This window comes from Mobula hypostoma, chromosome 3 (genome assembly GCF_963921235.1).
Source record: "Mobula hypostoma chromosome 3, sMobHyp1.1, whole genome shotgun sequence".
Classification (NCBI taxonomy): domain Eukaryota; kingdom Metazoa; phylum Chordata; class Chondrichthyes; order Myliobatiformes; family Myliobatidae; genus Mobula; species Mobula hypostoma.
In genome coordinates, this window is record NC_086099.1 from 19,460,800 (window position 1) to 19,475,465 (window position 14,666).

Here is a 14,666-nt window from a genome sequence, read left to right on the forward strand (position 1 = left end):
TCTGATCTTCAACTATCTCACTACCCACTTCTCACCCAACCACCTAAATTTGCCTCAACCAAATGAGAGGTTGGAGAAACTTGAGATGTTTTCTCTGGAGTGGTGGAGGCTGAGGAAAGATTTGATAGAGGTTTATAAGATTATAAGCCTTCTAATCCTGGTAACATCCTGGTAACCCTCTTCTGCACCCTTTCCAAAGATATTTCTTCAATCCATAGAATATTCATGATCCAGTGAGTTGGAAAGAAATAGTCAAAGTAGCAAGGGACAACAGTGACATTGTTGGATGAGATGAGACTTTTGCGTAACTGTATCAAGAAAGAGCAGGATGTTCTTTGTTTTTTTTAATTACAGCTTGAATACCTTTGTGAGGAACATACAGTGTGTCTGTAGCTTATCATGCTATGAGAAATGACACGTGTAATGTCTGTTGTGCATGTTTCGTAGATGCTGAATATGCTGAGATTAAGAATGACTTTACTGCAGCACGGAACCAGCTTCCTGTTATGTTTATCGCTACACCCAGTGACAGAAAATCTTCATTATGGACCAAAAAACGTCCTTCAGCACCGGTAAGCAGGAATTCTCTCTGGATTGCAATGCTGATGCCAACAGCTGGGCGTGGCACAGTAGCATAAGGGTTAGCATAACGCTTTTCAGTCCATGTGACCCCAGGTTCAATTCCGCCCCCCTGCCTGTAAGGAGTTTGTGCGTTCTCCCTGTGAGCGCGTGGGGTTTCCCCATGTGCTCCAGTTTCCTCCTACAGGCCTTTGTAATTGGCCATTGTAAATGGTCTCGTGATTAGGCTCAGAATAAATCTGGGGGATTGCTGGGTGGCGTGACTTGAAGGGCCGAAAGGGCCTATTCTGCACTGTATCTCAATAAGTAAAATTTAAAGGGCGTACGCCTGACAAACAAAGGTATTTGGTTGGTGATTTACCACTCACTGCTCTCATCCAATCCCAGCAGTGATGTTGCATTTTAAGGCTGAAGAGGAATTGATTTTGTTTAAGTACACATGGAGATATGAAACTGGTTTCTATAACCGTGGTTTATTGGATGGTAGCATAGCTGTTAGCGCAATGACATTGCAACTTGGGATGTCGGAGTTCGTGGTTCCATCTCGGCAAGCTCCCTGTGGAAAGCGTGGGTTTCCCCCAGGTCCTCCAATTTCCCTCCGCAATACAAGGGTGTACTGGATGGGTAAATTGGTCATTGGAAATTGTCCCGTGGTTAGGTTTGGGTTAAACCAGGGTTGCTGGGGCAGCGTGGCTCAAAGGGCCAGAAAGGCCTGTTCTGTGTTGTATCTCTAAATAAATAAATTCCTGCTGAAAACCCGTTGCCCTTAACAGAACGAAAGTTGTAGTCCTTGCTCTGTTTTCCTCTTACCTGAATCCATAAAGCACCATCAAAACAGAAAATGCTGGAAAGCATCATTGTGGTGAAATGGCCAAAGACTTGCTTGTTCCAAACTGAAAATTGAGCAGCTGGATAGAAATGGACAACAGACAAGTGCGCCCACGTCCTGAGAATGAATTTAAGAGTATTAATATGTTCTCTAGCGTACATGCTGTTCATGAAATGGTGCTGCTCCTTGCTTTTGAATTGGGAATTTTGTTTTTGGACCCATTGTTTTGTAGGATTGCTAAAAATAAGGTTTTGAGGTTGTGATTCAAACCTGATTGAGTGTACATTGTTCTGTCACAAAACATCGAACCACTCATTTTCGGGAAGTTAGTTTTAAATGTGCCTTGTTGAACTACGCCCTGCTTGAACTTAATCAAAGCAAGGCAATGACTAACGATGTGCTGAAACTGGAGAGGGTTCAAATGAGGTTCACGAAATGATTCCAGGATTGAATGGTTTGTCAAATGAGGAGCATTTGATGGCTCTGGGCCAGTATTCGCTGGAACTCAGAAGAGTGAGGGATGACCTCATTGAAACCTATCGAACGGTGAAAGGCCTTGATAGAGTGGATATGGAGAGGATGTTTCCTCTGGTGGGAGAGTCTAAGACCAGAGGACACAGCCTCGGAACAGAGGAGTGTCCTTTTAGAATGGAGATGAGGAGGAATTTCTTTAACTAGAGAATGGTGAATCTGGAATTCTTTCCCACAGGCAGCTGTGGAGGCCAAATCTTTATTTATATTTAAGGCAGAGATTAGGAGATTCTTGATTGGTCAGGGCATGAAGGGATACAGACAGAAGGCAGGAGATTGGGGCTGAGAGGAAAATTGGATCAGCCATAATGAAATGGTGGAGCAGACTCATTGGGCCAAATGACCTAATTGTACTCCTACATCTTATGGTCTAATGTGAACCTTTCAGATTCTTCAACGATTGATCGAGCTAGCAAGTCAATCATTGGAAATACTGCAAAGACAGCTGCTGGATCCTTTTGATAAACCTGATCTTAAGGTAATGTCTGGATATTGCAAGTAATTGTCTAGATCTACTCTTTTGCTGTATAAACTGCAAGGACTTGACAACTTGCTCTCAGTTCTATCTCCAGCTATCTCTGTGTTTATCTACAGATTGTGTTCTTTTGTACACTGGTTGGTTGTCAGTCTTTGCGTGTAGATTTTCATCGATTTTATTGTAATTTCTTTATTCTGTTGTGTATGCCTGCAAGACAATGAATCTCAGGGTGGTAAATGGTTATGTACATTACATCTACTTTGATAATAAACTTACATTGTATTTTATTTTTTGCAACTAACGTTGCATAAATCTTCCAAATTACTTGAATTACTAAACAATGAAAAATCTATTCAGTAACAATGACATTATCTTTTAAAAGCTGGATTATTTGTTTTCACTCTGTAGTATCTTTGTCTCAAAAATGTGGAAATAGTTTTTCCTTATTGAGTTGAGAATGCTATAAAATGTGTGTGGGGGGTGGGAGGGGAGAGGAAACTCACCCCGTAAGTATTCTTCCTCTGCTCCTTGTTAGTAGCCCCCACTTGATGGATGCAACTTTTTCTGATTTATAATCATCACTTTTTTTGACAAGATTGTCAAACAGATGAAAGACCCTATGTTTTCAGACCACGATGCAAAAAATTGCGTTTTTTCTCCCTAACTCACAGATATATTATCAAAGACCTTGGGAGACCTGATCCTGTAAAAAGTATTATCCCTACCACCATCTATATTTGCACCATTACTGATGAGATGAAATGCATGTGATTTAAAAATCCTTCACACCTGATATGTTCCATTTTTATTTGTATGGCTGTTTTTACTATCTCCTTCTTATGAGTTTAAAGACGTGTAAGACAGAGGCTTAGTGACTTCGGTTTAAAAAAAGGGCAGGACATGAAAACCTTGTGAGATTAGGATTTAGCGATTATGTTTAGAAAGGGACTTTAGAGACAATACAGAAAGTGAAGGCTCAGGTTATGCAAAATTTAGAAATTCCTTACAATCAAAGCCTTTAATTTATTACGTGCTTTCCAAAGCCAATGCAATTGACAGTATTTTAATTTGCTTTAATAAATCAAAATTATTAATTTAAATGCATTTTATAGCTTATTTCAGAAGTCCCTTCATGCACTATATAAAGGATGTGCTAAACATCTGCAATCTTCAGTGCCTCATTAAATTCGCATCTGTGAAACTAATAATTTGTACACCACTCCAATTCAATTAGAGTAATCCACTCTAACAAATCGTCTGCTTGCTGCTGTTTACCATGAACTATGCTTGTTTCGAGTCAAAGCCTGTCTTCTGCCAAGGGTCGAATCATGCCAGCCTACGGGTCCAAACAGTATTTTGGAAAGGATTGGCTCATTATGAGGCTTCAATAGAGCTCTTAAATTTTAATGCCATTGAACTGATGAAGACTCAAAATTGCTTGAGAGTTTTTGGAGAACTTTGCATTATTGCCTTGCATTGTTCTTATTTATTTAGTTATCTATCATACAGCACGATAACATGTCCTTCCCGGCCCAACAAATCTGTGCCATCCAGTTATACCCATGTGGTCAACTAACCTACCCCTATGTGCGTTTTTGGAAGAAACTGGAGCACCCAGAGGAAATCCATGTGGTCACGGGGAGTACGTACAAGCTCCTTGTGGACAGCAGCAGAAATTAAATCCTGATCATGGACACTGTAATAGTGTTATGCTAACTGCTGTGCTACATTGCCACCTTTGCAATTGCATGTTATCCCACGTTTAACCGATTGAGTTTGATGCTGTACAAGAGTTTGCTGTAATGCTGTTAAGCTCTGGCACATCGCATTAAGAATGTGTCTCATAGCATTCCCTTTACTTTCTGCAGGTATCTTGCCAAAATGCACATTGGATATCAGCAATTAAGCAGGTGCTAGTGCAAGTATACACAATTATCTGCAGTAGCCCTACGATCTCCCATTTGTTGCTTGTACAAAAGGAACAATAGTTCTATTGCAAACTTGGTCATAATAAAATAGTAACAATCAAGTAGCGCAGTAGCATAGTGATTAGTGTAACGCTGTTGATTGGGGTTCAGTTCCCGCCACTGTCTGTAAGGAGTTTGTATGTTCTTCCCCCATGACTATATGGGTTTCCTCCAGGTGCTCTGGTTTCCTCCCACATTCCAAAGCCATACGCTTAAGATTAGTGAGTTGTGGACATGTTGTTGGCACCTGAAGTGTGGCAACGCATGTGGGTCCCCTCTAATTTGATGTGAACGATGCATTTCGCCTTATGTTTTGATATATGTGTAACAAATAAAGCTACTCTTTATTTTTATATTTTCTATTGAGACACTTTCTGACTGTTTTTGTCTGTAGTTTACAAGTGATTATGTGGAAATCTACAAATACTAACACATTCTTGGCCACCAATCTGCCTTCAAATCTGAAACATCCTTGTCAGTCATCAAAAGAAAAAAATATGCTGATAGATTAAAAGCTTTTATTGATGTCAAAAGGGAATTAACCTTATAGAATGTAAGGAAATGCACTTTGTTAATTGTCTGTTTTCCTGCTTTAGATGGTATTCCGGCCACCTCTGGATATGTATGATGTCATCATTCACCTGAACCCCAAACATATACCAAGATATGTAGAAGCAGTTGATAAGCCAAAAGTTACTTACTGCAGAGGGACATTACAAAGTAATGCATCAGTAAAATTCTTAAAGCTACCAGTGGTGGGTTATGATCCAGTTCAGTGTTACCTTCGTGAACTAAAGGTGAGTACTTCACAGGTAGAAGTAATTACAATCGGGGCCATTTTATTGAGAGCGGAACCTGTGTGGTCTTCTGCTGCTGTAGCCTATCCACTTCAAAGTTTGATGTGTTGTGGGTTCAGAGATGCTCTTCTGCACACCACTGTTGTAATGTGTAGTTATTTGAGTTAGTGTCGCTTTCCTGTCAGCATGATGCAGGCTGGCCATTCTCCTCGGATCTCTCTCATTAAGGCGTTTTCGCCCACAGTACTGCCAGTCGCTGCATGTCTTTTTTGTTTTTCGAACCATTCTCTGAAAATGTTGAGACTTGTGCATGTACTAAAAGCTTTTTTAAGTATATAAAGGGTAGAAGAAGGTTGAGGGTAGATATAGGACCAATAGAAAATGATGCTGGAGATATTGTAATGAGAGACGCAGAGATGACAGAGGAACTGAATGCATATTTTGCATTGGTCTTCACAATGGAAGACACCTGCAGCATACCGGACATTCAAGAGTGTCAGGGAAGTGAAGTATGTGCAGTGAAATTTATGACTGAGAAGGTGCTCAGGAAGTTTAATGGTCTGAGGGTGGATAAATCTCCTGGACCTGAGGGAATGCACCTTCGGGTTCTGAAGGAAGTAGCTGGAGAGATTGCGGAGGCATTAACAATGATCTTTCAAGAATCGATAGATTCTGGCATTGTACCAGATGACTGGAAAATTACAAATGTTCCTCCGCTATTTCAGAAGGGTGGGAGGCAGCAGAAAGGAAACTATAGATCTGTTAGCCTGACATCGATGGTTGAGAAGTTGTTGGAATCAATTGTTTGGGATGAGATTATGGAATACCTGGAGGCACGTGACAAGAAAGGCCAAAGGAAAATCCTGCCTGACTAACCTACTGCAATTCTTTGAGGAAATTACAAGCAGGGTAGACAAAGGAGATGCAGTAGATGTAGTGTACTTGGATTTTGAGAAGGCCTTTGACAAGGTGCCACACAGGAGGCTGCTTATCAAGATAAGAACCCATGGAATTACAGAGAAGTTACTAGCATGGGTGGAGCATTGGCTGATCGGCAGAGAATGGGAATAAAGGGATCCTATTCTGGCTGGCTGCCAGTTACCAGTAGAGTTCCACAGGGGTTGGTGTTGGGACCACTGGTTTTTACGATGTATGTCAGTGATTTGGACTACAGTATTAATGGAATTGTGGCTAAATTTGCTGATGATACAAAGATAGGTGGAGGAGAGGGTAGTGTTGAGGAAACAGAGAGCCTGCAGAGAGACTTAGATAGTTTAGGGGAATGGGCAAAGAAGTGGCAAATGAAATACAATGTTGGAAAGTGTATGGTCATGCACTTTGGTGGAAGAAATAAATGGGCAGACTATTATTTAGATGGTAAGAGAATTCAAAATGCAGAGATGCAAAGGGTCTTGGGAGTCCTTGTGCAAGATACCCTAAAGGTTAATCTCCAGGTTGAGTCAGTGGTGAAGAAGGCAAATGCAATGTTGGCATTCATTTCTAGAGGTATAGAATATTAGAGCAGGGATGTGATGTTGAGGCTCTATAAGGCACTCATGAGACCACACTTGGAGTATTGTGTGCAGCTTTGGGCTCCGTACTTTAGAAAGGATATACTGCCATTGGAGAGGGTTGAGAGATGATTCACAAGAATTCCAGGAATCAAAGGGTTACCGTATGAGGAACATCTGGCAGCTCTTGGGCTGTATTCCCTGGAGTTCAAGAGGATGAGGAGTGATCTCCTAGAAACATTCCGAAAGGTCTGAACAGGTTAGATATGGCAAAGTTATTTCCCATGGTAGGAGAGTCTAGGACAAGAGGGCACGACTTCAGGATTAAAGGATGTCCATTTGGAACAGAGGTGCAGAGGGTGGTAAATCTGTGGAATTTGTTGCCACGAGCAACTGTAGAGGCCAAATCATTGGGTGTATTTAAGGCAGAGTTAGATAGGTTCTTGATTAGTCAGAGCATCAAAGGCTGTGGGGAGAAGACAGGGGAGTGGGGATGACTGGAAGAATTGGATCAGCCCATGATTGAATGGCGGAGCAGACTCGATGGGCCGAATGGCCTACATCTGCTCCTATATCTTATGGTCTAAAATTGCACATCAGCAGTTTCTGAGATACTTGTTTTGTTTTTCAAACCGTTCTCTGTAAACTCTAGAGGGTGTATAACTCATGCATAGTTAGAATGCTTTCAATTTGAAATGTACATTCTATTTTGTCAGAACTTGTTAAATGTCCAATTCAAGTAGTTTGCTTTTTACACCAGAGCTTACACCTTGGGCTCTTCTGGGGCTGCAAAAGAGTTTCATAAAGTACACGATAACCTGCAGTAGTGTACATGGCTTCTTCAAGGGTATTTCTGTTCAAGATCATGCATTTCACATTTCCATGCCGCAGTCTTGAGTCCAGTTTCTCCTCTTGTTCAGCTGCATTATTGCCATATCCTAAATTATCAATGTCCTAGGATATTGCTATTGATCGGGAACTTATTGAGCCACTCACAAACGCTTTGGTTGTAATACCTGCTGGATGTTCTTCCCATGAGCACCGCTAATCCCCATACTCGCACCCTCATACTCCTAACCCTTCAACCTCTAAATCTGGTTTATGCCATGGAGCCTTACCATTAATCAGGGGATCCGTGGACCCCTGCTCTAAAAAAGTTAGGCTCTTCACCTACAGGATTCTTTGGGAGGGTGATGAAGGACTCAGCCCCTCCCTAGATGAGTGTACCTTCAATAATTTTCATGAAGTTCTACTTAATTGGCATCCCATCCACCATCTTGAATGCCCCCTTCTCCACCCCACCCCAAGCAGTATCTATCTCCCTTACACTCTTCTTCAACAACTCTTTTTCAACAGTGCCTCTGAAGCATGTGACCTCTTCCACCTAGAGGGTTAAGTGAAATGGTACACAGGGTTGCCACTAATTGTAAACCCTCTTTCATTTGTCGAGCACCTTTTCACTACGCTTTATAACAAGCATCAATTAACTCAGAGTGGATCAATCATACATATGTTTATTTTACTTGCTACATGGGAAGACCATCACTGCACAAGAGGCGGTGATAGCTTTGAAAAAACAGACAGCATTATCAGTAATACCAAAGTACAGCTGTAACTTCAAGGGCATTCTGTATGTCTCCTTAATCCGTGTACTTGGCATTCTTCCAGTAATTTAATCTGCTGGGTCTGGAGTGCGTCAGGGACTTGGGCTGTATCACATAATGTTGTACGAACACTAGTCGCAAAGCACTCTGGTCCAGTACAGGTTCCATTTTGTTACAGACATAAAGGCCATTTTGTTACTACAAGTAAAGTACATTTCCACACCTACTAGCATGCCTTTGAAGCATTTTGCCATTCCTTTGCTTCTGTGTCGTTGGCTAGCAGCGCTGTTGGCATAGCATCATCTACTAATGAGAAGCTGGATTGCTGCCACCTCCGTAAGTACAATGAAATGTGGGCAGTAAATAGCAGCTAGCCCAGCAATGCCCACATCCTGTGAGAGGAAATAAAAGTTGGTTTGTGGATGAAAACTAATAGTGCATTGTGTTCCATTCACATTAACCAATAATTAAAACCATCAGCTTTTAGACATAGGACCAGAATTAGGCAATTCGGCCCATCGAGTATGCTTGGCCATTCCATCGTGGTCGATTTATTATCCCTATCAACCCCATTCCTCTGGCTTCTCCCTGAAATTTTGATGCCCTGACTAATCAGGGACGTATCAACCTCTGTTTTAAATATATCCAATGACCTAGTCCCCCCACGGCTGTATATGGCGATGCATAAGGTAGAGACTTCATAAAGTTAAAATCAGATCATCTTTATTTATCACATGTACATTAAAGCATTCAGTGAAATTTAATGATTGCATGAAATGAAATCAGCGAGGATTGTGCTGGTTAGCCCGCAAGTGTTGCCACACTTCTGCCAACACAACATGCCCACAACTCACTAACTCTAACTGTACATCGTTGGATGTACTTCTCTGACTTCTGCTCTTCCTTTCCAGTTCCGAAGAAGGGTCTCGGCTGGAAATGTCGCCTCTTTTCCATAGTTCCTCCAGTATTCTGTGTGTGTGTGTTGCTCTCGTGTTTACAATCTTTGGAATTTGGAAGGAAGCCCACGTGATCACGGGAGTACAAACTCCTTACTGACGGTGGTGGGAACTCAACTGTGATCGGTAATCACTGGCTGGCACTGCAAAGTGATGTGTTACTTTCTGTGCCACCCCACTCATCTCAGAATCTTGTGCACAAGGCCGGCTGTTGGTGCAGTGACATCAGCGCCGGACTCTGGAACAGAGGTTCCTGGGTTCGAACCCAGTTGGGGCCGCTCCCAAGTACGCTTTCCATCTGTGCCGGGTTGAGTGTCGAGATCACAACTCGACCTCGTAAAATAAAGGGAAAATTGCTGTGAGGTGTCTGTGTTGGGAGTGGTGCGCCACACAGTCTCTCTCTCTCGCTCCATGCCTTGTAAAGGCATGAAAAAGACATCATCCCGCCAACATTGCGCACGCACGCATGCATACACCAAAAAAAAACAAAAATAGCAGTTACAGCTTTGAGAAAATGACTGGTTCTTGTACAAACGGTATTTCATTTCTGGTCCTGTAATCTTATACTTTTAGCATTTCTTGCTAAAGATTGATTATTTGAACATTTGTAAACTTTGATTAATTGTAATAATTTGTTCTATTACAGAGTGCTTTTGGGGATTTTGCATTATTTTTCTATGATACATATGGAGGAAATATGATTGCTGTACTTTGGAATCCTCAGGCTTTTGTTCCTCAACCTTTTAAGGTATTAACCGTGAAATTATTTTGGAATAATGGAATGATGAATAAACTCCTCTCAGATTTCCATCCAGGTACAGGTTTTGATTTTAACAGACGTTTCAGTGACAAACTTTGCCATATTCATCAGGGATGATGCCTGGGCATGTCCAGTCCAGTGGTATTTATACTCATGTTGTCCGTCCCTCCTGATTGGTTCATCCTCATCCAATCAGGTTACTGTTGTCCCATCTTGTTTACAATCGAATTCCAGTTCTTGATTGAATGAGAACTAACCAATCAGGAGGGATGGGTGACAGGGTTATAAATACCACAGGATTAGACATCCCTGATGAAAATGGCAGAGGTTGTCATCAAAGCATCAGCTAAAATCTGTAACTGTACCCGACTGGAGGCTTGAGAAGAGTTTATTTGTCATATACACCAGGAAAATATTAGATCCTTTTTTAATTAAATGATATTTAACAATTGATGTGGACAGTGATATTAGAATCGTTTGTGTTCAATTGGCTGGGTTTTGCATGCAAAAATTCGGGTTTTGACATCAGTAGCTGGACCACATTTGATCTGTTACACTGAGTTGCCCTCTGTTAATTTTAGTGAAGGAGAATTATTGCAAAGGGTTCAGCTTAGTTTTGGATTTTTTGGTCAGTTGTCTTGAGTTTGTTTGATTGCTTTATTTTAATAGTTTTGAAATGTTTTGTTGCAAATACTGAATTGTCAAATAATTTATTTTGAAGTATTTTATGTTTCTGAGTGTCAGAAATATTTGGAGTCCCAGTGCGTAGCTTTGAAAAAGACTTCCAGAGCTTCTTTTTCTGGATTTCCAAAGGCAAAACTGTTCTCACCCTCCTGTGCCCCTCATACTTGTCCCTTGGTTATTAAATTATTCTTTTTGCAATTTCCATTTGGCCATTCCATCCTGCTTCCTTATTTGTCAATGGAAATACACTCTGGTAATGTTACCATAGAATATTAATCCTTTTGCCGCACTGTTGTTAACTATCCTTTCCTCAATGAGTATTTGATTTTTCTGTTACAGACCTCCCATGTTCATGCTAGAATGTTGGAAACAAAAGAAAATGGACTTCAAATGATCCCCAATGTGGAGGCTATTTTGGAAGACTTTGAAATACTTGGAGCTGGATTGGTGAAGTCTATCGAAGCACACACTGAGAAATGGAAGATCTAAGGACTTAATTTTATTATCAATAGATACCTATTCCCTCATTTTGTAGGCACTCAGTTTGGAGATTATGAAATGTAAAATATTATAACTTGTACCATTTGGAAAAATAAATGTTGTTTTATATATATACATCTGGTGGCTCTACAGCAGATCATCTCATGATTTCTAGTTATTTTACGGAAAGCAATTTGTGTCATTACACTTGTTGATCGTGTTCATGTGTCAGAGATTTACTGTTATTTCTTCCATGTTAACTCTACAAAGTACTAATTTTGATTTCAGCTGTGATCTGAAATTGAACGTTACCTCTCTGGATGCTTACTCTCTTTGCTTGAAATATCCATATGTGACAGTTTAACACTTGCTTTCCTGTGCGGCTTTTGCCCATGTTGTTGGGTTTAAACAGACAGCAAAGCCAGTCAATCAATAACACTGACATAGAATGTAGAAAAACTTACAGCACAATACAGGCCCTCTGACCTACAATGCTGTGCCGAACATGTACTTTAGAAATTACCTCGGGTTACCCCTAGTCCTCTATTTTCCTAAGCTGCATGCACCTCTCCAGGAGTCTCTTAAAAGACATTTAAGGTAATTGGAGATGACATGTGTTTCTTGGAGAACTTTTCACAAAATCTGAGAATAATTTATCTTTAATTTCTGTAAATAGATTTTTAATTCGGCATGGACTAGAAGAGCCGAGATGGCCTGTTTCCGTGTTGTAATTGTTATATGGTTATATATTTGTTATTGAAAATTCTGGGGTAGGTGCTATAAGAAACCCACCTATTTAACACTAACCTAATCACAGGACAATTTGCAATAACCTACTAACTGATACGTCTTTGGATTGTGAGAGGAAACCAATGCATTCACAGGAAGGATGTCCAAACCTTTTAGAGACAACACTATTGAACTCTGTACTCCAATGTCTGGAGCTGTAATCACTATGCTATCATGGTGCCTCATCTTTTAAACTTGAGACTGCTCTTTAATGATAATAAACAATATATAGGAAATCCACCAAGTTACATAAATAGATGGTAACAAATAGAGAGCTACAGAAGAGTTTCATTACTGATTTGTGCTAGTTGGCTGTTGTGGTTCTTGGAGGAGCCGCTGCTCTCAGAGGGGCTGGTGGGTTCGAGTGGCTGCCCTGGGGCCGGTGGGTTCGAGTCACTGCCCTCAGAGAGGCTGATGGGTTGGAGTCGCTGCTCTTGGAGGGGCCGATGAGTTCCGATCGCTGGTTTTCTGTATTGCGATCTGGAGAAGGCAAATCTCAGAGTTGTATTCTGAATATGTACTTTGATAATAAAATGAACCTTTGAACCTTACAGCAATGACAGCATTTCTGAATATGTCCCTAGCTGCAAGATGCTTTAGAACATCCTAGGGTCAAAATCAGGTTTAATATCACTGACATTTGTTGTGAAATTTGATGTTTTGCGGCAGCAGGACATCATAAAAATTATAAATTATAGTAAGAAGTGTGTGTATATACTGTATATAATGAGTGGTGCAGAAATAGAAGGAAAAAATAGTGAGATAGTGTTCATGGGTTCCTTGTCCATCCATAAATCTGATGGCGGAGGGGAAGAAGCTGCTCCTGAAATGTTGAGTGTGTTCCTTCAGGCTTCTATTCCACCACCTTGATGGTAGCAATGAGATTTTCACAGGTGTCCTGGATTTTGGGGAGGCTAGTGCCCATGACTGAGTTTACAACTTTCTGCAGCTGCTTCTGATCCTGTGCAATGGCCTCTCTATACAAGATGGCGATGCAGTCAGGTAGAATGTTCTCCTCAGTACACCTGTAGAAATCTGTGAGTGCCTTTGGCGACATGCCAATTCTCCTTAACTCCTAATGAAATATAGCTGCTGTAGTGCCTTCTTTGTAATTTCAACTATATGTTAGGCCCAGGATAGAACTCAGCGATGACACCCAGAAACTCGAAACTGCTCACTCTCTCCACTTTTGATCCCTAGGTGAGAACTACTGGGCATGAGTAGAAAGTTTCTTTTGGGATAGGTGACCAAATCTTTGATTTTACTGGGAGGTTTCTTTGTTTTTTTTAAAAAAAAGAAGAGGCTGCTTGATCTGTCATTGGTAACTGCAAGCAAATTAGCAGAAGAGTGTGGAATTGATGGATTGGAAGAGAATGCAGAGTTGAGAGCAAGAGAGAATTTTTAAACAGCAGTGTATTTTAAAAGTGGGAACCAGTTTCTCAGAGTGAACGCAAGGATGATAACTGATTGCCACAGACGGCTGTGGAGGCCAAATCATTGGGTATATTTAAAGCAGAGGTTGATAGGTTCTCGATTAGTAAGGGCGTCAAAGGTTACAGGAGGGGGTTGAGAGGGATAATAACTCAGCCATAATCGAGCAGATACGATGAGCTGAGTGACCTAATTCTGCTCCTACATCTTGTGGTCTTACGAATGAAATTTGATGTGGAATAGGCTGCTGTCATTATCTGTTCACATTTCTCTATGCTGATAGATGGGAGGCATGTCAGACAAGCACTGGAATAATCAAGTCTAGATGTAACATTCAATTCCAGCAATCTCGGTACTATGTTCTTCAAGAAACTGGTTCCTCTGGGTGCCCCAGATTTCTCCCACAGTCCAAAGACATACCAGTCAGCAGGTTAATTGGTCATTGTAAGTTATGTGTTTAGGCTGAGGATTAAATAGGTGGATTGCTGGTTGTGTAGCCTGTTGGGCTGGAAGAGCCTGTTCTGCGCTGTATCTCTAAATAAATAAAAATAACCAAAGAATTGCCTTCAGTGAGAAATGGGGTGAGCTGGAGATGGATGCAGGTGATGTGGCAGAGAAGGAAGTAGGTGATGGGTTGGAGGAACTATGTGGTTAGAACCTGATCACAGTCTAATAAGGTATGTGGCTGATTGGTTAGGGTCTGCAGTTGGGTAGAAAGTGAATGAGGATTGCAAAGACTGATTCTGCAGCTACTTCTTAATGTATGAAAACATCCCAAGATGTTCACATGAGCACTATCAAGCAAAATTTTGGCATGAAGTCACTTAAGGAGATTTTGGAAGAAGTAACAAAATCTTTGATCATGGAGGTAAGTTTTGGGGAACTAAAGCTTTAGTATGAGATGCTGCATATCAAATTTGAGTAGATCCTGGTGTCCAAAGAGCTGGCAGATCTCATTAACTGTGAGATGTGGCACCTCATCACCAGACTGCAGAACTGCCATATGGGAATAATCAATAGCCCAGAATATAATGAGCAGGGATATTTCAGGAAGTTGTAGGAGTGGAGTTTTGAGATTACAGAGATGGGGCAGATTAAGGCCAGGAGGAATTGAAAAGAAAGCTGATCACAATGCATCTTGATAGAACTGCTAGTGCTCAGGCACAAGCACAATAAGTACCTAATAAGCCATTGAGAGGTTCGATGGGATGAAAGTGAAAGATAAATATTAAAGTCAAGTACAGCAAAAGGGCCAATAGATAAATAGTGA

At 41.0% G+C, this 14,666-nt stretch overlaps 1 protein-coding gene across 2 annotated transcripts in view; it reads left to right on the plus strand.

Annotated features, from left to right (window-relative positions):
- nol6 (nucleolar protein 6 (RNA-associated)) overlaps positions 1–14,666 on the plus strand; it is a 342,540-nt gene that overhangs the window by 94,352 nt on the left and 233,522 nt on the right. Inside the window, exons 22-26 of one of the 2 annotated variants that reach the window (XR_010017339.1) lie at positions 448–572; positions 2,328–2,417; positions 4,981–5,181; positions 9,899–10,000; positions 11,036–11,258. Coding sequence is in view for 1 of the 2 variants with exons in the window: in XM_063042766.1 (XP_062898836.1) it covers positions 448–572; positions 2,328–2,417; positions 4,981–5,181; positions 9,899–10,000; positions 11,036–11,185 (668 nt within the window). In the remaining variant the exon portion in view is untranslated. Of the gene's footprint in view, positions 1–447; positions 573–2,327; positions 2,418–4,980; positions 5,182–9,898; positions 10,001–11,035; positions 12,499–14,666 lie in introns of those variants that run through there. The other variant, XM_063042766.1, reaches the window with a different exon arrangement.